We start from the raw sequence: 25,267 nt of genomic DNA on the forward strand, positions 1-25,267 counted from the left end.
AAAACATTGATTTTGCCATTTTATATAAGGAACATCATTTTACTATGCCACTGTATATAATGGGACCTGAGCATCCACGGATTTTGGTATCCACAGAGGGTCCTGGAGCTAAACCCCAGCAGATACCAAGTGTCCACTGTGTACTAATTTACTAACCTAATATACTAAGCAAAAAATATGTATCTTTGTATTTCTCCTGTTCTTATAGCATTCTTGATGTATTACCAAAAGAAGAACAAGGAGAATCTTTAAAAAAGATGTGACAGGATATCAATGACTTGGGGCTAAATCCTGTCCACTTCCTGAGGATGATGGACTATTTCCCCTTGGACCTATTTCCCTGCCCCACGGAATGGACTTTCATCTTCCAATTGCATTCTTGCTTCTATACAGAGGAAACAACTGTAACAATAGCTGTCCTTAACTGACACTCAAAGCTACAGTCCTCAAAAGGGGAAAAGGTACCTCCTGGGAAGAGATGAATCCAGGCACTACTCCAAAACTAGGACTGAGTGGATAATATATTGAGTTTTCAAGTTACAAATACTGAAGCATTATTTTTACCTGAAGCTTTTGGTACATTTCTACATTTATTGCTTTGACCTCCTCCAACTGTTGCCGAAGACTTATAAGAGTGTCCTGTTTTTCATGAATATCTTTCTCCAACAACTTCATTGCAAGTTCTATCTCATGCTTCATACCAACTTGGACCATCAGCTCATTTTCTATATCCTAAAAAAAATAAATCAAGCTCCCAAGTATAAAATATACGAAATAGTGTTGGCAAGACAGAAATCACATGTATATAATAGAAGAAATATTGCAATGATTTTACTGGAAAAATAACATATCAGGTGTACACTCACCTGTCTTAATTGTGATTCTTCTCGAAGCTGTCTGTGTGCCTCACTGTACATTTCATCCAGGCTTTGTCTAGAGTGTTTGTATGTCTGGAGTTCTGCATCAGCATCCACTTTATTCACCTACGAAGAAAATATGGACTCTATTCTACTGAAATCACTGGCCTTGAAAGAACAGAGCCCCTATCTTCGGCAAGTCACAATCTTAATAATTTGCCAGAATTTCCCCCCTAAACCCATTATCACGGGACGATTAACCCTATACGGTATATGAGGATTCTTAAGCTGTTCACATAAGCTCCTATCTAATTTGAAAATTAGACATAAATGCCATAAATGCATGTAATAACTGGTCTGCCATTTGCTAAATTATATTATTCAAGCTACACAAAATTTAATCATACCTCTAGATGATGCTGTGTTTTCATTAAAATGAGTGTGTTTTCACTTCTTAAGTGATGGTTTTCTTCTTGAAGTTTAATGATGTTGTTTTTGGCTATGGCTAACTAAGGAAGAAAAAAACCAGAAAATGCAATAACATTCAGGCAATCAACAACAAAGCAATATTATTCAGGTCTCCTGGGGAAATGATTTACTTCTCCTTACCAAGCTTAGAAAAGTTAGTTTGGACTACACTTCATAAAAACCTCCCCTCAGCCAACACAGCTATGCTGGATGGTGAATTCTGAGATGTATAGACCAAAAGTACCAAACGTTTCAGATAACATAATCTGAATAACATAATATATACCTATACATATACATATACTAACACAGAAATCCCTTACATTTGCAGTTTCTAGGTACCCCATGCTATGGAAAAACAATCAAAATAACTGCCTTTCTCCAATCAGCATAATTCTTCCTTTGCCTTCCTTATCTTAACCACCACCCTATAAGGACATACCACCAAGCTCACCCAGGAAATTACACGGAGGAACAGGGACTCAGATCTAGATCCCCCAGGTCAAAGTCCAACACTCTAACCATAACACGACATCACTGCAGGCAGATGAAGTTCTGTGTGGACCACCATCAGCTGAGCAGTTTGTGGAGCTGTTGTCAACATGCTTGGTAAAAAATGTATAGGACTCTTATTAATCCAACTGTTGGTGAAAGGAGGGTGTGTTGTTGTTTGTATGTATATTTAACATTTGAATCATTTTGATATTTTGTTTAATCAGGTGAGACATTATAAAACAGCGAGCCAGTGTGGTGTAGTGGTTTGAGTGTTGGACTGTGACTCTGGAGACCAGGGTTCGATTCCCAGCTTGGCTATGAAACCCACTGGGTGACCTTGAGCAAATCAGATACTCAGGGGTAGGTAATATCATAGGGTCACCATAAATAAAAAATGACTGGAAGGCACACAGCAACAACAATGATAAAACAGCAAAATCTGCCAAATATTACTGCCCCTTTACCCATTTTTTCCATGTTTTTATAGAAGAACACATTCTGATGCAGCCCTAGATGCACAATTTAATACACATTTCATATATTATTTGTGGAGTAGTATCTGACAAAATCCATATATTTAGTTCACTGGATTAATTTCTCCTTTAGTAAATTATATCTGACTGGGAAGAACATGTAAAGAAATAGAGCCCCACTTCAGTACAGATGTCCTCACCAAATGGTCTGAAATCTACAACAGTTCTTCTCAGGGTGATGTGAGCGACCAGCAACTTCCCCCCAACCCTATGTGGTAGGGACCAGCACTATGTTTGTGTCCACTGGCTGCAATAGGTTTTTTTTCTTTCTTAGAAAGAAAGGCCCCGAACAATACACTTCAACATAGTGCTAAATAGTGTTAAATGACATACCTCTTCAATTAGTTTAGTGTTTGACTTTTCTAGTGAATCAACGCGTGTATGGAGGCTGCCGACTGTGCTACTGAAAACAATAAAAGAAATACTCATTTCAAAATAACATCCCAAATCCTGTAACTCCAAGTAGTACCATCCCATTTACAAAATATTCTAGCACTTTCTTAAAGAACTGATGAATGAATTCCCTCTCAAGATGATATACTGCACTGATTTTTGTTTGCAGTCATCACATTGTCCCTTCCCTATCATGAATAGCTATCATCCTGGCTCAATCATGGAAACAACAATGATATGCAGTATAAAAAGAAGAAATGCATGGACAGCATTTTTCAAAAGTAATGTATAGGCATTGGGAGACGAGGGAAGGAGGTTAAAGAAGCGTATCTACACACATCTATTTCTACATTTTACCTATCTATTGTGGAAAATGACAGTGTAACACAAATGTTTCTCCCAACTGTGTCTTGTGGGGGGTAGCTTTACTCTACTAAAAACAGATGTTTAGTTTCCCTGCAAAGAAAACCAGGTATGATAGCATTAACCAATATATTAAAGTTTGTATCATGCTAACTTGAACGCATGTATGGAAGCTGCTGACTGCTACTGAAAACAATAAGGAAATACTCATTTCAAAATGGCATTTATTCTACTAAAAATAAATATTTAAGATTGCAGCCTTAGTCTCCCTGCAAAGAAAACCAGGAATGATAGCATTAACCAATATATGAAAGTCTATATTATGCTAACTTGAACTTGAACAGGCAGATAGTGATTGCCCAGATTTTAAAAAGCACCAAAAAGTTGTAATGGGCACATCCTTTGAAACACTGCCACTTTCAAAAGCACCACCCACTCTACCTTCCTTCCCCCCCCATCTACAACTATTAAACTGAATCAAAGATAACTACAGTGATTTCAGCACCTCCTACTATAAATAAATCCCACAAGAGTTTAATCAGACATGGTTTCTGTATGTATTTAACAAGTGTTTCTATAAATACTTACTTCAGTTGTCGATTTAGTTCTTCAACATAATTCTTTTGATCCAATATGGCAGCAATATGGTCATTTCTAAAAAGATTTGTTAATATATTTAATCAGACATCTATATGAGCCTTGAGTAGAAGTAGTTCATTTTATCTGCAATTAATTTTTTTGTTACCATATAGTTAAGTGTTTCCTATCATTGTGTGTGGTGTGGAGTAGGGTTTGCAATACAGAATATCCTGTCTAAGAACAGAGGGATCAACTGATCACTATCTGATACCTTCCAGAAGTGCATCTCTTAGAAATTAGAGAATCCTTTAAAACAATTTAAGATATTCCTCTTAACAAATATTCCAATCCCATAGTGAAAACACCAGGCTGAAGCTGCTGTCTTGCACATATTCTGGGCCAGTCTCAGCATGCAGCAGGGTAAAGTGACTTGCTTCAGGCAGTATCACTGGAAATGTGGGAGTGAAGGAGGTAAAAAATGATGGAGAACAACTTTTTCAAATGTTGACTAAGCTAGTGGTAAGGGTGTCATTTTTTCACTTCCAGAAGCAAAGTATTTTGTGTATAAAGTTATCTTGGCCCTCTAGGCATTAACATTGGGAAATGTACCATGTAAATCATCAGGACTTGTTTTTGTATAAATATGCATAGGACAGAGCTGTCACGGTGCTATTTCTCCTGTCTATCCTGTGATTTGCATTGGTCTTTTTATTACTCCCCCCCCCCATATTAATGTTTAAATGTTTCATATGTTTGTCTCAATGCTGACAAAAAAGGCAAACTGGTTTATACAGATCTTTTTGCTATGTACTGTATAGTAATATGTGCTGTTAATTTTTTTTATATTTCTTCCTTCTTAATAGTGATGCTTTTAATTCTATTGGTAGTTTAAATATATTTAACTCTTGTAAGCAGTCTAGGAAAAAAACTAGTTATAAATACATTACTTCATCATCACTGTCAAACTAAACCTCTACATTCTTTTTAAAAACGCACCTTTCTTTGCTTTCTATATCATCTTCATTCTTTAAGTACAAAGAAAAATCAATCACACCAACCTAGAAAGAAACAGAATTATTAAAATGTTACAAAAAAGCAACTAATTTATTTCTATGAAAACATTCATGAGGGGAAATTCAAATATAGGTGGGGAAATATATATCAAAAAGTTATAACAGCACGCAGAATCCATGTTAATTCTACTAAAAACATTCTTTTGTTAGAAGAAGCAAAAACTAGGACTAGAGGTCCTTTCTATACAATCTGTGTTTATAATAAATGACAGCTATCTGTCATTGGTGAGACAGAGTGGCATAGTACAGTGGGCCCTTGCTTTATGTGGGGATCCGTTCCCATTATAACCAATGGGGCTCATGCTCGCTGCACGGCTGCGCACACACCCCACAGCCGCACACGCAATTCGCGAACCCCATTGGATATAATGGGGCTTGTGCTCACTGTGCAGCAATGCGCACACATGGGGTGCGTGTGCATTTCCCAGGCGGCTTCAGCGTATGCTGAAAGCTGCCTGTAAGGAGCCCGCGTATGGCGCAGGCTCACTGTAGTTTGAGTGTTGGATTATGACTCTGGAGACTAGGGTTCAAATGTCCACTTGGCCATGGAAACCTACTGGGTGACCTTGGGCAAGTCACAGTCTCTGTGCCTCAGAAGAAGGCAAAGGGAAACCCCCTCTGAAAAACTGTGCCAAGAAAAATCCCATGATAGGATTGTTTTAGGATTAAAGGTAAAGGTAACATAATAATAATAACTTTATTACGGCCATTTGGCCAGCACAATTACAAAATTCCAGTTTAAAACACAACAGATTAAAGAATATAAACAAATTACAGTCTATAAAAAGTAAGGTTAAAAAGCAGTGATAGGACAACATGATCAGGCAAACACACAACAATGAGTAGGCTGCCATCATCTCGCAAACAACTCTATCATATTATGTAAAAGAGGACCACATTCATGACATATTGGTTCAAAATTCACAAACATATCCCCTATCCAAGCAAGAGTTAAACTACAAAGTGCCATTAATCAGATGCAATTGGTTACTAATTTACAAATTTTACCGTTAAATCAAGCCCTCTGTACAGATTTTGAGATTATATTATAACATATTACATCTGTTTAACAAACTGTTTACGATTTGCAATGGCAGCTGCAAAGAATTGTGCAACTGCTTGCGTTATATCTTCCTTCTGATCTGCAAGTAGAAAATTTGTATAAAATTTCTCTTGTCTGCCTGGAAACTGCAGCACAATTGGTGTTATATATAAAGCACGTATTTCTGTATACAAAGAACAGCCAAAGAGTACATGATTAATATTTTCGATTTCCTCCGAGCCACAAGGACAGTATCTGTGTTCGTAAGGGATCTTTTTAAATCAAAGGTAAAGGTAAAGATTTCCACTTTGACAAGGTTGTTGTGTCCGACTGTAAGGGGGGGTGCTCATCTCCATTACTAAGCCGAAGAGCCAGCATTGTCAAAGACAACTCTGTGGTCATGAGGCCAGCATGACTGCACAGAATGCTGTTACCTTCCCACCAAAGTGGTACCAATAATAATTATTTTTTGCACTTTTACATGCTTTTGAACTGCTAGGTTGGCGGAAGCTGACACTAGCCATGGGAGCTTGCTCTGTCATGTGGCACCTGGACCTTGAACTGTCAACCTGGCCGATCTTACAGTCATCAAAGTCAGCCTCTTAATCAATGAGCCAGATTTGCCTTAGGGTCATTATAAATCAGAAATGACTTGAAGGCACCCACATCAACATCATCTGTAAAGTGCATTTTATATGTCTTCACTCAAAGTTGAATTAACTATGCAAATCGATATTTTCCAAGCACTCACTTCTTTCCAAATTTTACTTGTTTGCTATTGACTACACAAACTGTTTCTGAGGGGAATGTCACATCATCTCATTGTGGTGCTGACCCAGATCTAACAGTGTCCTTTTGTATCCAGCATCACAGTAATTGGGATTTTCTTTCTATCTTTCTTCATCCCACAGAAGTACTCTGTGGTAAGAAAACCCTGTTTCAAAGGCCTTCCCAGTATTCTAGAATATGTTTTAAGTGTCTGGGAGGGGGCTCTAGGCAAGAAAGGAAAATACCAATTTTGAGGGCAGCAGCAGGAAATACACCACTGCCCTTAGTTTTTCCTTCCCCAATTTGAAAACTATGTTTCAATGTTTTCTAGTGTTTAGGATTGGAGATATTAATAAAGCTGCATTCCCTCTACTAATAGCAAAGCAAAAATATATACTTCAAAGAGCAGGGCAGAAATGCAGAGATGCTCACATATACCCATCAGCATCCATATGGTCGGGGGCTGATAACAGAACTATTGTTCATGGGCTTTGCAAGATAATCATATATAAAAAAAGGAAACAAGACAATAATGATTTACTTAGAAGTATTTTCTGACCAACCAAATGTTCCTGATCAAGAAGTTCCATCATGTGAACTCCATCAATATTCTTGTGAACCAGCCCTTTCATTGTGTTTTGAAGGAAGTAACTATGGCTGGTACATACAGGCAGGAAGCAGCGTCCTGGCAACGATTCTAGGGTTCGGGAACGTGCAGCAACCACACACTCCCGAACCCTACTCCATACAGATGCCACGAACATGGTGGCCTCCCAAGTGAGGTGCAGCATGTGCACGTCGCACCGCCACGCTCACATCATCGACGCGCACCAGGGTGCCAATGGCCCTTTGGCAGCGTCACTGAAAGGAGCTGCATTTCACAGCTCCTTTTTGGGGCAGACTGTTGTTGCAGCTGTGCAGCTGCCGCAGCAACAATTCAGAAAAGAAAGGGGTGGTCTCTGGCCGCCCTTTTCTTCTAATCTGTACAGCCCCTGTTTGGTTTAGAAATAACAAGCCTTCCAATCAACTAGATCCATCCTAACAAGAAAGTTATTCTTCTCTTTTAAGGGATTTTAGTACGTTGCATTCTGGTCTGTCAGCTTGGAGTTTATTCCCAATTACATTACAAGGGGAAAAAACTTAGGATTTAAGGCCAAGCAGTGGTTTGAGTGTTGGACTACAACTCTGGAGACCAGGGTCTGATTCACCGCTCGGCCATGAAACCCAGTGGATGACCCTGGGCAAGTCACATGCTCTCAGTGTTAGAGAATAGCAAAGGCCAACCTCCTCTGAACAAATTTTGCCAAGGAAACCCCATGATAGGTTTGCCTTAGAGACACAATAAGTTGCAAAGGCATACAACACACACACACATCAGCTGAATTATATTTCCACTTACTTGTGAATCCAAGTCTTCTCCTTTTACACACAGGTTTGCATCAATTACATTTAATCCAACAAGCAACCCAACGATAACTACTCCTTCCTCTTCCATCATCAGTGCATGATTTTCATAAAATTCACTGTAAAATGCATTTAAATACTTTATATTGTTACATACTTTAAAATATTTCTAAAACTCCAGCCCATCCTGTAATTGGCTTTATTTTCAAGCCTCTCTTCAAAATTGCTTCATCATGTGTACTCCAAGAGGTTTAAAAACTTAGCTCACCACAGCAAACTACAGAATATGCCAACTTAAAAAGAATCAAAGTTCTTTAAAAATAATAATCAGAGATCTGTGGTGCTGGCAAGCAAGGCACTGAAGGATTACATGTCCAACCCTATCCTAGCAGCAAACTGTGGTGCAACCAAGAGTTGTGACAGAACCCTACTTCTGCCAGTTGCACAAAACCTTGTGGGTTTTGCCACCTCATCTCCATACCCAGAAGGGTTTGAATTTCAATTAACATTCTCTCACACAGTTGTCTGTCTCTCAGCTCTCCACACCACTCTGTGCATCTGAGGAAGTAAGCTCAAGTCTAAAAAAGCTTATGCTACCAGCTTCTTTCTTTCAGTTAGTCTCAAAGGTGCTCCTAGATAGCTTTGAATATTTATTCAGTGTGCGTGCTCTAGCTGGACTAACATTTGGGCTTAGCCCATATGCTGCAAGGCAACTGTGTACTTCATTTTACTTTGGGAAATTTTAGAGAAAAATACATATTCAACTACTTTTTGTGTTCTTTAAATCATCTATTTGTCAGCCTATAGTTTAAGCTAGACATGAATAACCTGGCCTAATAACAAGAACATGAAGTGTTCAGATTTGTTGTGCAAAGAAATTGCATGTAATTTTTTTTATTCAACCAGTTGAAGAAAGATATAGCAATAGCAAGTACATTTCTATACGGCTTACCGATGTACTAAGCAGTTTACAAAGTGTAAGCTAATTGCCCCCAACAAGCTGGGTACTCATTTTAGTGACCTATAAAAGGATGGCAGTCTAAGTTGACCTGGAACCCCTGCCTGGTATTGAACTCACAACTTTGTGGGTGCAGTACAGGCATTTAACCACTGCGCCACTAGGGCTCCTGTGGTATACCTTTATGACAGTCTGTAAGTAACTTGTTACCAAAATGTTTATTTGCAATTAATTCTTTTTTCAAGAACTATGGCATAACTAAGGCTGCATCTGCACTGCAGAAATAATGAAGTACTGTACAGTGTGCGCGCGTCATACGCGGACAAACTATACGCAGCTTTCAGCGGGGCGGCATGTCCTGTTTAGATTAATGGGGCGTGTGCCTGTAGTGCGTGTGCGCCACCACCACATGCACGAGCTCCATTACTTTCAATGGGGCTCGAGCATACATGCTTTTTTTACGCGGGAGGGGAACAGATCCCCTGCATAAAAAAGGGTGCAGTGTATGACACTGCTTTAATTGCAATGGCTCAAAGCTATGGAATTCTGGGATTTGTAGTTTTGTGAGATATTTAGCCGTCTCTCATAGAATCATAGAGTTGGAAGAGACCGCAAGGGCCATCCAGTCCAACCCCCTGCCATGCAGGAAATCCAGATCAAAGCATCGCCGACAGATGGCCATCCAGCCTCTGTTTGAAGACCTCCAAGGAGGGAGACTCCACTACACTCTGAGGGAGTGTGTTCCACTGTCGAACAGCCCTTACTGTCAGGAAATTCCTCCTAATGTTGAGGTGGAATCTCTTTTCCTGCAGCTTGCATCCATTGCTCTGGGTCCTAGTCTCTGGAGCAGCAGAAAACAAGCTTGCTCCCTCCTCAATATGACATCCCTTCAAGTATTTAAATAGGGCTATCATATCACCTCTTAACCTTCTCTTCTCCAGGCTAAACATCCCCAGCTCCCTGAGTCGTTCCTCATAGGGCAAGGTTTCCAGACCTTTCACCATTTTAGTTGCCCTCCTTTGGACACGCTCCAGTTTCTCAATGTCCTTTTTGAATTGTGGCGCCCAGAACTGGACACAATATTCCAGGTGGGGCCTGACCAGAGCAGAATATAGTGGCACTATTACTTCCCTGGATCTAGATACGATACTTCTATTGATGCAGCCTAAAATCACATTGGCCTTGTTAGCTGCCGCATCACACTGTTCACTCATGTTCAGCTTGTGGTCTACTTGGACTCCTAGATCCCTTTCACATGTTGTCTCCTTAAGCCAGGTGTCTCCCATCCTATATCTGTGCATTTCATTTTTTCGCCCTAAGTGCAGTACCTTACATTTCTCCCTGTTGAAGTTCATTCTGTTAGCTCTGGCCCAGCTTTCTAGTCTATTCAGGTCATTTTGAATTTTGATCCTGTCCTCTGGAGTATTAGCTATTCCTCCTAATTTAGTGTCATCTGCAAATTTTTTCCTCCAAGTCATTGATAAAGATGTTGAACAGTACTGGGCCCAGGACAGAGCCCTGTGGGACCCCACTGGTTACTTCTCTCCAGGATGAAAAGGTGCCATTGTTGAGCACCCTTTGGGTTCGGCCGGTCAACCAATTACATGCTCCAGTTTCTCAATATCCTTTTTGAACTGTGGTGCCCAGTTAAAGCAGTGTCAAACTACATTAATTCCCTACTGCAGATACAGCCTAAGTTATATCATGATTACAAAGTAACAAGCTTGAGTTAACTCCTTTTGTGATGTTACTGGAGTTTTACAGTTATCTCTATATCTTTTGACAATAGTTGTGGTTTCACTAATTAGGTGTGTTTGTACTATAAGCTAACAACCTGTGGCACTCCGGTAGGTTTCTTAGGCAAAGTAGTTATTTAAGTATTCTCTGCAGGAATGGAAAGAGGGTTGTTTTTAAATAAATGGCACCAAGTTGAGGTGTTGGGAAGTGGGAAAAAGTATCTGTAAATAACTTTCCAAGCTCTGATCTTTACTGTTAAATTACTAAGTAGTAGTTATAATTAAATATAAAGCAGCTGTACAATTCAGATAGCAATTACAGTACTCACCTAAGGAGATCTTTCCGGAAGATAAGACATCGTAGGTAGTCAGCCATCTTTTTTTGCATGAGTGCCAGTCGTAGCCATGCCCGAGCACGTCCTAATGAAGTCCTGATAAAAGAAGGCAACAGCCCCAAAACACACTTGTTAACCAGAAGTACTGTTTAAATGTAACCAACAATTTTCGATAAAGAAACAAATATTTATTGAGTCATTTTGATTTTCAGTTTGAACAAATTCAGGATAAAGCTGGTTATGGTTTTATTTGAAGACAAAATCAAAGAGGACATTGATAATAAGGTAAGATAGTTAAAAGAAATTGACTGTCATACTGTTCCTAACACTGTATCCACGAATACAGAAGCTAGAAATGCAGTAGAAAGAAAATTTCCCAGTAACCATTTGCCTGATATTTTACAGCTATCCAAAATTATACTTTTATATCCCAAACAGTACACTTTTAAAGCACTGTGTTTTGAGAGTCCTCAGCCACTCCTTGCCATCTTAAAAATGGGTGTAGGGGTCAAACTTAGTTTTCAACATAAAATATAGAACAGTGCCCTAGAATTATACATGCTGTTTCATTACAATAGCCTGGTGTTTTGGGGAGATCCTGCTATGATTTATTTTAAACTCTCCTTCCCCTGTTTGAAACTATGTGAAATGTTGAGTCTTTACATGTAAACAATGCAACCAATCAAACAAACCACTTTAACAAATATGCATGTTTAAACCAAAGGTCCCATTTCACTCAGACAAGAAATAACATTTCTGTCTGTTTAAACTCACAATTGTTCTTTCGTACTTTCCAACTTATGGGAACCCTAAGGCGAAGCTATCACAGGGTTTCGTGACAAGATTCATTCAGAGGCAGTTTGCCTTTGCCTTCCTCTGAGGCTGAGAGAGTGTGACTTGTACAAGTTCACCTAGTGGGTTTCCATGGCCGAGTGGCAATTCAAACCCTGGTCTTCAAACTCGTAGTCGAATGTTCAAATCACTATGCTACACTGGCTCTCAAACTTAGAATGATCTTATTTATGAATTGCATCTTTCAGGGATCTAAAATTGACCAATGCACTGTATAATTCAGTGGCAGGGAAGGAATCACTATAAGATTCAACACAATCTCACAGTATTGGAACAGAATTAAGCAGCTAATTTCCTAAAATACTAAAATTCAAACAGTATGTGCTTTCACTTAGGGATAGCTTTCCTATCATATCATGTCATGTCATTTTGATGATCTCACATCTGCTATACAAGAACAAATTGGATCCAGGACTCAGAGAGTCCACTCCTAAGCACTGTTTTGAATTTCTTTAGTGATGATAGGGTAACAGAAGGGGTCAGAGCCCTGCCCTGACATAATCTGACTCCTTAAATTGGTCTCAGGGTTGGACTCTCTTAATCCACAGGGTTTCTTGTCCCTGGTAAGACGAAGACAAAAGAGAGCTCTTTTCTCACAGGTTTCATTGCTCAATAGCTAGGATAACAGTATTACTGCACTCAGAAAGAGTTGATATGAGAGAATCAAATCTCAGATGCTGCAACTTTAGGAAGGACAATAGAAATTTTAGTTCTTAAAAGGTGTTGTTGTTGTGTGCCTTCAAGTTGTTTACAATTACAGCAACAACCCTATCATGAGGTTTTCTTGACAAGATTTGTTCAGAGGAGGTTTGCTATTGTCTTTATTTAATCCACTGAGCCTGAGAGCATGTGCCTTGCCCAAGGTCACCCAGTGGGTTTCATGGCTGATCTGGGAACTGAATCCTGGTCTCCAGAGTCACAGTACAACATTGAAAAAACTGGTGACTCTTAAAAGGTATCCCTGCTTATTCACATCTCATGGTCTATATAAAGAGAGTGGAAAAGGAAGGTACTATCCTTGGGAGGAAAGCATGATTATAAATTAAAGAAATAAATGAGTAAGCTTAAATAAGTTACATACAATGTTTATTTAATTGTAAACACAACTTACTTGAGACCAGGTAAGTCTCTAACACTGGCAGCAATTTCCTCAGCTTCTGGGTACAGTTTCTCCACAAGCTCCAGAGGGCCCCATATTGTTTTATTGTAACTTAGAAAAGATTTTTTTACTGGATAGAAGAGAATATAACATAACAAAGCTTACAAAGGTTAAAAATAAGATTAGTTAAAAACTTGATGATAAAAATTTTAAAACACAATCAAACAATCATCATATTAAAGTATAATTACATTGAAAAAAGTATAAAATAATTTTAAAAACAGACCACTAAAATTAAAAATACAGCACACATTCCCTGTAAAAAGACTCCCTGCTGCTAATTAAACATTAAAAGATGGTTTGAACAAAAAGATCTTTGCCTGCCTGCAAAAGAAGAGCAGAGCCAGGAACCTAGCCTAATCTTCCAGCTTGTTAGCCACAGAGAAGGCTCTCTCCCATGTCCTCACCAGACTAGTCTGTTATTAAGCTGCACCTAATAACAGGAACATAAGAACCAAATGGGACTCCACAAAAGTAAAAAAATCCCTGCAAAAATGGAGGCTTTCCAACTGCCCTCATTAATCTCAGTGTAAGGAAAATGCACCATTTCTGTCTTAGTTTGACTGGAGTGAGATAGGTCTACATTCGGTGTTCTGTATCAAGTAAGGCGACAATGAGCTTGTTGGTATGGGGAGCTCTATACTATGGAAATGACCACCCCATGGCTTTTAAACCCACAATTTCATGAGGAAAGAAGCAGCCTTGGTGACACTCATTGCACAACTACACCTCTGAACCGTAGCTGCCTTATCCCCTACCCAGTGCTTTTCATTTATGGGGGAAACACATGTATGACCTGGCAATCGTGAAAGTCCCCAAGTGCAAAATGTTGCTCCTGGAGCAGTTGTGAGCTCGCTAAACATGTGGTGTCACTGTCTGCTTTGCTATTCCGAAGCACCATTATTACTTTTCTTTATTTTTTCTATTTAGTTTCTTTCTTACTTTTATATTTAGACTTAAAATGCAGCAGCAGACCTCTGGAATTGCACAGAAAAAAAGGAGGGGACAAAACAACCTCTAAAGGTATGCTGAGCAGGACATAAGGCAAGAAGTGGGACTTAAGGGAGAGGTCGGGAAGTGTCAGAACTCCAAAGCCAATTACTGATCAATATTCACATTCACTTTGGGTTTTGTTCATATTAATGGTGTAATTGCTTTAGATGTAGTTCTGCTACCAGCTTGCTTGCTAAGGGGGGATGGGATGCTTTGGCCGCATAGCTGCATAGGATTGGAATGTATTGTTTAATTAGTTGGAGACATCTGCAAAGCCCAAGGTCAACCTGGTTTCTCAAGCCGCGCTAGCCTGGGAAGCAACAGGAGGGGGAAAGGTGGGGAGTAGAAGGCGGGAGAGCAGGAAAAAAGGTGGGGGCCGGCCAAGAGTACTTTTAACTTGAGGTTTGTGTTCTGAGCTTCAGAGTTCACTAAAAAGCCTGTCTGATCACTTTCATCTGTATCTCAATAAACTTCACTGCTTTTAAGCAAGTTGCTGTTGTGGATTACTGGTGAAGGTTGTTGGATCTTACAGGAAGAGAGTGTGATGGGGCAACAGCCCTAATTGTACATCTTAGAGTTGTGAAGATGCCTGCCACGAAAGTGGTATGTTACCATCTTATTATTACTTGTGTGACTGTTGCAAGAATGGGGCTTGTGTGAAAGAGTCCCACACCTCTACATAACGCATAAGCTTGCTTCTCAAAACAAAACACCCAGTTTAAGCTGGCACTCTCACACTACAACCCAAAAGACAATATTAGGATCCTCTAGCAAAAAGAAAATAATTTTTAATACAGTTTATTTTTACCTTTAAGGCCATGTTTCAGGCAATGCTCCATGACAACAAAGAATTGTTGCAGAGGTGGATAGTCAGAATCAAGAGTTCGTCCAAAGCTCAGAGCAGATTCAATTAGTCCCTTGATACTCAGTTTAGCCATGTTCAATAAATTTGCTCGTTCAACAGCTGTAGGGTCTTTCACAGCTTAAGAAAAACAAATAAATGAGAAAAGGAAAAATCAATTAATTCTTTATTGATCAAAGCACAGCAATCTTGCCCATATCTCCATGTTAAAAAATGGAAAAGAAAAATTAAGGCAGCTATGATAAAATCATAATGCTGTGAAACTAATCATGTTACTTCCTGAAGCTTTTGCTATGGAGGAAAGACTTCTCCTACACCAGTGTTTCCCAAAGTGGGCAGTTCAGCACCCTGGGAATGGTGGAAAGATCCAGAGGGGCAGCAGAGAGGACAGTGAAAGAAAGGGGATGGCAGGGGGGGCTTTGGTCAAACCTTTAGGGCCGGGGGGGGGGGGGGGAGGAACTGAAGCACGGGAGAGAGATGGCAGCAAAAAGGAGTTTTCATATTTGGGACCTTGCTTAAGCTTAGCGTGTTTTGCCAAGATTTGGCTAGCAGGCTGGAGCTGTACTGTTGCTCTTTCTTCCTTTTAGAACACAGACTCATAGCCCAAAAAACCCACAAAAAACTATGGATGCCAGCCATGAAAACTTTCAACTTCAGAGAAGAAACAATGTTTGTGTAGCGGGGAGGAAATGACTTATGTCTGTCTCTGGGAAAGGAAGGGGAGGAGTATCCGTGGTTGGTTTTTCGAAAGAATCCTTACTCACCAGGGAGAAAAGTGGGAAATTGGCTGCACCCCAGTGAGAAGGAAACTGAGAAGCTGGGGAGAACTTTCTCCCTTTGTACCCAGTCACCTTGGAAGCAGCAACCAAGAAGTGACTGAGAAACCTCTGGCTTGCATTAGCCTTTGCCGCAAGGGTGAGAGGCTTCTTAGTCACTGCTCAGCCAGCTGTTCAGTTGCTACTCCCAAGGTGACTGGGTACAAAGGGAGCAGCAACCAAGATTGGTTATTCTGAATTTGCAGTAAAACAAAGAAATAGGCATTGGGAGTACTAGGGCAGTCGACCAAGAGGGAAGGGGAAAGTATCCTGAAGAAATTTAGGGACCATTGTCCTACAGCATTAGCAGATGTCTTGTTCTAAATCAGTACCAAAAGCATGTTTATTCTAAGACATCTAGTATTCCCTGGCATCTTCAAAGATGGATCACCATTAGGTAACCTGCTAGGGTTTTCTGCATCCTCTTTATAAAGAAGCCATCAATTTTTGCTATTCACAACCATGTAATGGATCTAAGATTAGAAACATTTCAGAATATTTATTAGAATGACCTTGCTTTCTGGATTTTTTTTTTAGCCATTTCAGTGTATTGAACTGACAATTCCAGTAAGTGAACCACAATGACTCCGCAAGAGGAAATTCATGCATGTAAAGCTTACTTTTCCAAAGTGCATTTTATTTTCCACTTTCCATATTGAACACTGCTCTGTCTTCTACTTTTGCATTTAACACTACACCCAAAATCCTGGGATATATAGTTAGGCAAGGCACCAGAGCTCTCTGACATACTAAGATGAATATATCACCAAACTATAAATCCCAGGATTCTGTGGGATAGAGTCATGGCAGTTAAAGTGGTGTCCAACTGCTTTAATTCTGCAGTGGTTTACTGTAACACACTCTACACTGGGCTACCTTTGAAGAGTGTTTGAAAACTTCAGTTAGTCTAAAGAACTGCAGCCAGATTATTAACTGGGGGTGGCTGCAGGTAACACACAACTCCCTTGTTGTAATAGCTCCACCTGCTCATTTCTAGGCACAATTCAAAGTGCTTGTTATGAACTTTAAAGCCCTGTATGGGTCAGGTCAGCATATCTGAAATACTGTATTCTCCCCTATGAACCCGCTTTGAGATCCTTTGTTGATTTTAATAGCTATGGTTTTCATTTTATGGATAGTTTAATGATATTTTAAACTGTTGTATCTGGGATATTTTAAAGCTATGTTTCTTTAACTGTTGTAAACTATCTTCAGTCCCAGACTGGGAAAAAGGCGGAATATAAATGAATAAATATAGTAACAAAATTAAAACAACGAATTAACAATATCAAAGGCATGAAAACTAATTTTTTGCAGCAAACAGGTGTCTTTTTTATATATATAAAGAAAAAACCTTAACAGATGTTCTTTTTTCTGTAGTTTGGATGTATGCCAGTACTAAACTTTATTTGTTAGCATTTCTCTCCAATATATATTTACAAAAGATAAAGCTATACTATAAAGCTATACTATAAACCAAAGCCCTTCAAATGCTGCCACACCACAATTCCCATCATTCTTCATCATTCTTCATCACCGGGGCTGTTGGTTGAGCTAATGGAAACTGCACATGTTTTCCACTATGGCTATAAACCATTATGATATCCCAATTTAGTACATAGCAGCCTCCTCCAAAGCAACACTGTCCAGACATCTTGGGCTATAATTCTGAGAAACCTATGCTGTCTGGGGCTGATAAGTGTTGAAGTCCAAAACATCTGGAGGGGATCAAGCTGGGGAAGGATGCTGTATTTCCAAATGTTAGTAAGAATATTGGTTCCTATGCCCCTAATCCCAGTGAACATGGAGGACCCAATGTATTTCTTGATGTCAAAATGCTAAATGCAAGGTGTCAAGTAATACAGAACTCTTCTACAGGCTTGAATCATGGAGCACAGAAATCAATCAAGCTGTCACCCTGTTAGACTAAAGCTGTTTAATCCAGACAGCTGCAGTTCAGAACAAAGTAGAGAATGGAGGCACACTATATTCATTAGAAATTGCTTTAGCTGCCCTGGCTCAGTGCTAGGGAATTTTGGGAACTGTAGTTTTGTGAGACATTGAGCCTTCTCTGTCAAGAGAGAGAGCTCTGGTGCCACAACTGGATTATTTCTGCAGTGTGTTTTGGGACAATGGGAAGCCAATCTTTTCCACTGGGCAGGTCCTGCTTTGGTCCCTCAGGAAAAAGGCACTCCCTGTGTCTCTGGCCCCACAAACACTTGGGGCTGAGATTTTATTAATGTATTTATTTATCTATTTGTTTGTTTGGGGGAAGCCTTTCAGAAGAAGCCTCATCCCTTCCCTTTTTGAGGGAAGCTCTTTTGGGGGGGGGTTTCTTTGCGCCACACAGCCTTCATCATTTCCAGTTCTCCTCTTCCTCACGTGTCCTAACCGAATGTAGGGTTCAATAAAACCGCCATTCAATAAAACTGTAGGACATGAGGATTAAAACTAAAAACACTGATACAAACACGTATTCATGCTTCTTCTTCGTCATCGGGGCTCAGAATGGAGGTCGGTTTGGAACCCCTCCTTGGACAGAAGGCTTGAATGTAGGACATGTCTTGGACCAAAGAGGCCCTGTGTTCACCCTGTTTTTACCATGTCTTCCATTTTTGTCAAAGAGGGATCCCAAAATGTCCTCCATATTTGAGCCCTGAACTAAGAAGAAGCAGCAGCAGCAGCATAGATATATGTCAGTGTTTTTAGTTTTTAAATCTTGTCAAGTCCTACATTTTTAAAATTGTGAACGGCCTATATTTTTGTTGAATAATACACACACACACATATTATACACTCACACACATATACGTATATATAATATTTATAAAGGAGTGGTGTTTTGAGCTTTGTCATGTCCTCCATATTTATATTTATTGTGCATGGCCTACATTTTTGACAAATAATATATAGGGAGATAGATAGATAGATAGATAGATAGATAGATAGATAGATAGATAGATAGATAGATGATAGAAAGATAGATTACACACACACGCACACACACACAAAATATTTATAAGGGGTGGTATTTTGAGCTTTTGTCATGTCCTCCATATTTATATTTATTGTGAATGGCCTACATTTTTTTATGAAGAATATATAAGGAGATACATAGATAGATAGATAGACAGACAGACAGACAGACAGACACAGACATATTATACACGCACTCACACACAGTTATAGGGAGCTAGATAGATAGACTACATACACACACAATATTTATAAAGGGGTGGTGTTTTGAGCTTTTGTCATGTCCTTCATATTTATTTTTATTGTGAACGGCCTACATTTTTGATGAAGAATATATAGGGATATAGATAGACATATTATACACATACTCACACAGACAGATTACACACACACACACAAACAATATTTATATGGGGCTGGTGTTTTGAGCTTTTCTCATGCCCTCCATATTTATGTCGCTGTTGTTGTTTCTGGATGCCCTACATTCTGTGTCGCCTTGCCCTCCTTCTTGGCTAAGGTCCCCCTCCTGCTCCTGCTCCCTTGCAAAGCCCACCCAGGCGCCCTCCCCTGGAGAGGAGCTGCAGCTCCCATCATCCCCCACCTTCCCTGCCTCCCTTCTCACCCATGGCCAAGGAGGAGCAGCAGCTCCCTGAGCAGCTCAGCGCCGTCCCAGCCTTGGCGGCCTTCTTCTTCTTCCTCCAGCTCTCCTCATCCTCCATCTCTTCCTCCTCCTCTTCCTCCTGGACCCCCTCTCTCTCTCTCTCTCAGCATCCCTTCCTCCTCCTCGGCGCCCCTTGTGGCAGGAGGACTCCCAAAGTGGGTGGGGATGATGGGGGGGAGTGTGGAGCCATTGGCCCCAGCATTGATTTTCTGACACTTAAAAACATACCCAGGGAGGAGCCTTGGCAGGGTCTGTTGTTGTGCTACTGCAGTCCAAAGGAGATTGATGTTTACTTCAATAGTACAACAACTACAAGGGTCTCTGTGGTGTGTGTGTGTTGGTTGCAGCCTTCCAGAGTGGTCCTCCTTTTCCATCAGTGTCCTACATTGGTGCCACCCCCCCTCCATTGACCTCCTCCTCCTCCCATTTCACACTATACAGAATCCTTAGCAATGCTTTATTTGCACTAATGTTACTCATGAATCTAGTTCCCATATACCTCTGAATATAATAATGCTAATACAGTGGACCTTTGTTATCTGCTGTGGTTTGGTTCCAGGTCCTCCATAGATAACAAAATCCATAGATGCTCAAGTGCCATTAAATATAATGGGACAACAAAATGGTGTCTCTTATATATAAAATTTAAAGATATAGCCATGTTAGTCTGTAGAATTAATATGTATAGAAATTTTGTAGCATATGTAAATTTAGGTTGTGCATATGATGTTGTAATTTGAAGGCATAATTTTAATTTGGCTATCCAAAAAACATCTAGGGGTAGCCGTGTTGGCCATATAGTGAATCCAATAACATCCAAACGTTAATACTGTACCTTTATTGCACTAACCCAAATGCACATTGGTTGGTGCATTTTGACTAGCCCAATAAAGGTATCATTGTTTGGATGTTGTTTAATTTTGCTAGTTGCTTATGTCAAAATTACAGCCAGCTCTCCTTATCCATGGGTTTTTTAATGCACGGATTTGAGCATCCACAGCTTGGAAAATATTCACCCACCAAAAGTATAAATTCCAAACAGCAAATCTTGATTTTGCCATTGTACCACTATGGAAAGCACCAAACTTAGCCGAATGAAGTGGAAATTCATCAACCTCTTCAAGAAATCTGCCCAGATACAGACAGGTATCTTCTTTCTCAACAAGTGCAAACAACAGGAGTTTGTTCCTAAGGGAGCCCTTTGCAAACTACGTATCATATAGAGCTCACGGGTTCTACTCATGCTGACTGAGTCTGCAGTAGCCAACATTCATTTTCAGTTTCCTTCAGTTAAACTCTTGCACTCCTGTCTCTCCCTGGCTTCACACCAGCTTGATTTTTCTTATATACTCTTTTATATGGGAATATGCATGAAGAGAAAGGCATTTGAAATATACCATAAAGCAATAAAAAAAATTTTTTTTTGCCTGAAAGTTCACATATTTTCACTTCTTTTAGCTCACTAACAATTTGGACTTGGTTGTCTAGCAGTGCTGTCTTTTACTCACCGCCAGCAACCAGGCTAATTACTAACAAGGGTAAAGTGACAGCTTGGTGTTAAATGACAATGCAGTGAGTGTGTTTAAATTAGAATCTTCAAACTATAAATGCAAACAATATAACTTTATTTTATTACAACTTACAAAACCGGTTTAGAATTTTAAGAACTATGTCAAAAGTATAAACATTTATACATTATAGAAATATATACACACACATACTTTTCAATCTTCAAATGCAATTGTGAACACTAGTGGGTAATAGCACCAAAACAATAATATGTACATATCCAGATGAATAAGTTAAATATATAAAGCATGAGGTAGTTGTCTTTCAGAGTATCTTTTTCAGGGTATTTTAACAGAGCAAGATGGATTTACACATTTCTTTAAATTAAGATAGCACCAGAATATATAATTTGCAGTTTAGTTTATCCCTCTAAATAATGAACTAGTTATGGTATTATGAAATGAAAACAATTCCATGGCCTGTTACAGACTGCCAAAATAAAGCTGCTTGGGGTCTCTTTGGAGGTATGCTGTTTAAATGATGCATGCATCCTAAGAATCCAGAAGCTGCACCAAAGCTGCACTCCAGTGCTTAGGAATGGAGTGTGGCTTTGGCACCACCTCCGGACTCTTAGGACCTATGCATCATTTAAACAGCATAACTCCAAAGAGACCCCAAGCAGCTTTATTTTGGCAGGCTGTAACAGGCCCATGTGTTTTTCCTTTTAAAATTTAGGCACTCTTAATAAAATGACATGAAAGTGTTAGAACTTCAAATTAGAGGTAAGAATGAAGTGTCGCTGGTTGTTTTTGTGAAACATTTAAATCCTGGGGGAGGTAGGCCACAGACTTTGAAGGGAAAAAACTCCAGCAGGCCTATTGTATGACAATATTTTGTATTCACTTGCTAACATTCACCAATAAAATAGGTTTGCTCAAGTTGTAAAACTACAAACACATTTTCTTTAATATCCTTAAAGTAAGATCACTGGATGTATAATCCTCAGCCAAGATGAAATTATCCTTTTCACATCTAGGGAACACAATTCAGCCACTGTCAAGCCCTTTTGACATTCCAGTCAGGTATTAAGTCACTATTCTGGTCTGAAACCTTTCAGCCTTTAAAGAGTTGTGTAAGAGTCCTGATTGTGTCCAAAAATGTGCTGTGCTGAAATTAAATTTATCTGGAAATATGTCACACATATAAGTTTCAACAATAGGATGAAGATTTTGTCTTGATGTCTCCTTGTGACAGGAGGTTCCAATGGAAGACACTTTCACATGCTCCTAATGGAATACTGAAAATGTAAAAGATATTAAGGATAATATATTTTGCAACACTTACAACAGGGAAAAATGCATCACGGTTTGATGGGGAGTTTGGACAAATTTGGAGTCTAGCATTTGAACTATCAGGGAGCCAGCGCAGTGTAGTGGTTTGGGCGCTAAACTACAACTCTGGAGATCCAGGGTTCAATTCCTGCTCAGCCATAAAACCCACTAGGTTACCTTAGGCAAGTCATACTTTCTTAGCCTCAGAGGAAGGCAATTGCAAACCACCTCTGAAGAAACCTTGCCAAGAAAACCCTATGATAGGTTCACCCTGGGGTCGGAAACGACTTGAAGGCACACAACAAACAACAATCTGAACTAACACCAATACACACTCTAGACCACCGCAGTACAAAATAGGAGTAGGATGGGAATGAAGATTGGTTTCTTTTTACAATTTAATTACTAAGTAGCACTAAAGTAAGCCTCTCTTGATTGGATGAACCTAGAGTATTTGTGTTTTAAATTAAGGCTGGACAGTACACCCCCTATTGGTGGACCACCAGCTGATTTTTGACTCTCCGCTGCTATGCAAAGCCAAGTAATTTTCCCTTTTAAAAGTTGGATAACATTCCTGAAAGAGTGATTCAGCTTTAAATGTTTCCCACAGGCCTTGTTTGAAAAGATAACTATTTGGTCTTGTTACCACATTGCCAAATGTTGGTGATAAAACAGCAGATTGAGCAGTGACAGTCTCCAGTGGGTTCAGCGTGAATAAAGGTATTACATATTAGATACTCTTAATGTAACCTGTTCATTTAATAACATTAAAAAAAAGATCCTCACAAAAAAAGGATATCAAAGCTTCAGTTTTCAAGTGGGAAAGTAGCTTCTTTAGAGGAAGATACTGACAAAGGGATGGCACACAACCCAGCATAACTAATTTGTGTTTGGCTCTTGTAATGGCAACATTGAGACGTCTCCAGTCCTTCAGAAGTTCTCCAAGCTGTAAGAAAAAACAATAGACATAAGAATTTAAAAAAAAATGTAACAAAATTATCTGTTTTGTACTTCGTGGAACATATTTAATCACTACTGGGGACAATCCACAAAAAGTAACAGATAAAATTTTTCACTGCACAATCTACAAAAACACTTTTTATGAATACTTCTACTCAAAATAGGATTTTGACTAGATCTCTTTTAAAAAGAAAGAATCTTTTCTCTGTTTGAAAATGGACTTTACCACACAGTTCTAGGACATTTGTGCAGATTTGAAGTTCCTCTTGCTTATACAAAACTAATTCTGCAGTTATTTGAAACATTGCCTATATATCTTAGCAGATACTAGTGAAGTCAGTGTTTCCTTACTATACGTTTACTATAAGTATCATGTAAGCATGACCAAAGCAGCAGCAATTAACTGACAGCATCTGAAATTTCATTCCAAAATACAGTCTACTTACTTTTCCATCAGTGTTACTCCTTACAAATGAAACTATGATGATACTTTTGTCTCTTCCTTGATACTTGTCCACAGTATTTACTTCTACCTTACTGATACATGAGCTTGTCATCAACTCAGTGATTACTTTTAGTTGATGTCTGTATGGAGATATGACCCCAATATCTGATGGCTTACAACCAGCCTAAAAAAGAAGTTCCAGCTATTAAATTATGAAATCTAGCAGATTAAGTCATTTTTATCATACTGTGTTAGAAGACCTTTTAAGAAACTAGTATGCCACATTCACAAAATATATAGATGTCAACTGTGTCAAGCCAATGCAAAGAAAAACACAAAACTGAAAGTACATGTCCAAATGTAAACTCTACTCAGGAGGTTCATTTTTAAGATGCCCGAACAGTTAAATTTTGTTTAGGAATGAACACAGCTTGCTCATAGGCTAACTGTCTAAAAGATATCATCAGCAAAACTAATGGTAATGGAAAGGAGAAGGGAAGGAGAGTAAGACAGAGTTCAGAAATCAAAAACTTGGAAAGAGGCACATTTAAAGCACAATTTAAACAGCAAGTAAGCAGAAATACATATGTTGGTAGGCAGGGATATTCAGACAGGATAAGCATACGAAGGGAGAGTTGTAAAGCTGAGAAAGTATAAACATTTAAGAGAAAATTATAGACAAGTGTTTATGACAATAAGAAAACAAGTAAACTGAATAGTAAGAGGGAGCGAAGCAATTTAAAAATTTTTAAAAGACAACTATATCTGCAGTGGTTTGGTTCCAGGATCCCACGTGGATACAAAACATGCAAGTGTTCAAGTCCTTATTTTAAAAAAAGGAACAGCAGCAGACAATTCTGGCCCCCAGCTGCACATTCTCTGGCCTTCCCCACCTATGGGGAGCCTGCCAGCCACCCGCACAAGGTCCCCATTTGACTCTCAATGACAGCAGGCAAGAGGAAGACCACTATGTTGTGCCACATTTGCAACTTGGAAGCCATGGATTTTCCAGGTGTCCTCCCATCCAGCAGCCACTCAAATTCAGGCTCCCCTGCACCACATATGTTGCAAAGTCCATTGCAGCTATCTGTCCTTTTCTCCACTCTGGATCTGCTCCAGCCCATCTCTTCCTGTTTCGCATGGGACCATGGCAACCAGACACGGCAGTCACAAGGCTGGCCACCACCGTGGCCCTGAATGAGCTCCCAGCAAGCAATGCCTTTTTTTGAGCTCCTTTTTTTGGCAGCCCCGGTGTAGCTTTAGCCCAATCGAGGGGCATGCATCACCTGTACCCCACACCCCCAGATTGGCACTTTTGGCCTGTGTGTTTCAGGCCAAAGAAAGACTTATTCTTTTTTTACCCGAGAATACCTCTCTAGGAATCTCAAGGTCCTCAAGTGCAACTCTATGGTCAGCATTTGCTGGATGCTAACCATAGAATTGTGCTGGAAGACCTACAAATACATAGAGAAGTGTTCTCTCTAGGAATCTCTAGGTCATCCACTGAAAACTCTTATAGGCATCGACCACAGAGTCACACTAGAGAGCCTAGAAATCCCTAGAGAGGACATATTAATCAAATCCATGAATAATCAAATCTACAAAAGTCAAACCTGCAAATGTGGAAGGCCGACTGTAATTTCCACTTAAGTCACTCACAAACACACTGTGCCCGACTTCTTTGGGGCCTGTAATTTTGA

The 25,267-nt window shown here is 39.5% G+C and overlaps 3 protein-coding genes across 6 annotated transcripts in view; 1 reads left to right on the plus strand and 2 right to left on the minus strand.

Annotated features, from left to right (window-relative positions):
• The window catches only part of RUFY2 (RUN and FYVE domain containing 2), a 35,831-nt gene extending 16,424 nt beyond the window's left edge, over positions 1-19,407 (minus strand). For both annotated transcript variants that reach the window (XM_042459359.1, XM_042459360.1), the window contains exons 1-11: positions 19,284-19,407; positions 14,817-14,990; positions 12,968-13,085; positions 10,999-11,100; positions 7,971-8,094; positions 4,685-4,746; positions 3,698-3,763; positions 2,687-2,756; positions 1,265-1,366; positions 867-983; positions 565-732 (exon numbers count right to left, since the gene is read on the minus strand). In XM_042459359.1, the coding sequence (XP_042315293.1) occupies positions 565-732; positions 867-983; positions 1,265-1,366; positions 2,687-2,756; positions 3,698-3,763; positions 4,685-4,746; positions 7,971-8,094; positions 10,999-11,100; positions 12,968-13,085; positions 14,817-14,990; positions 19,284-19,380 (1,200 nt within the window). In that variant the 5' untranslated portion in view covers positions 19,381-19,407. The remainder of the gene's footprint in view (positions 1-564; positions 733-866; positions 984-1,264; positions 1,367-2,686; positions 2,757-3,697; positions 3,764-4,684; positions 4,747-7,970; positions 8,095-10,998; positions 11,101-12,967; positions 13,086-14,816; positions 14,991-19,283) is intronic.
• TET1 (tet methylcytosine dioxygenase 1) overlaps positions 1-25,267 on the plus strand; it is a 646,721-nt gene that overhangs the window by 441,713 nt on the left and 179,741 nt on the right. The gene's annotated exons all lie outside the window — the stretch shown is intronic.
• The window catches only part of DNA2 (DNA replication helicase/nuclease 2), a 32,952-nt gene continuing 29,164 nt past the window's right edge, over positions 21,480-25,267 (minus strand). For all 3 annotated transcript variants that reach the window (XM_042459342.1, XM_042459341.1, XM_042459343.1), the window contains 3 exons: positions 23,569-23,751; positions 22,962-23,108; positions 21,480-22,136 (listed from right to left, as the gene is read on the minus strand). In XM_042459342.1, the coding sequence (XP_042315276.1) occupies positions 22,041-22,136; positions 22,962-23,108; positions 23,569-23,751 (426 nt within the window). In that variant the 3' untranslated portion in view covers positions 21,480-22,040. The remainder of the gene's footprint in view (positions 22,137-22,961; positions 23,109-23,568; positions 23,752-25,267) is intronic.

This window comes from Sceloporus undulatus, chromosome 3, assembly GCF_019175285.1.
Source record: "Sceloporus undulatus isolate JIND9_A2432 ecotype Alabama chromosome 3, SceUnd_v1.1, whole genome shotgun sequence".
Taxonomy (NCBI): Eukaryota; Metazoa; Chordata; class Lepidosauria; order Squamata; family Phrynosomatidae; genus Sceloporus; species Sceloporus undulatus.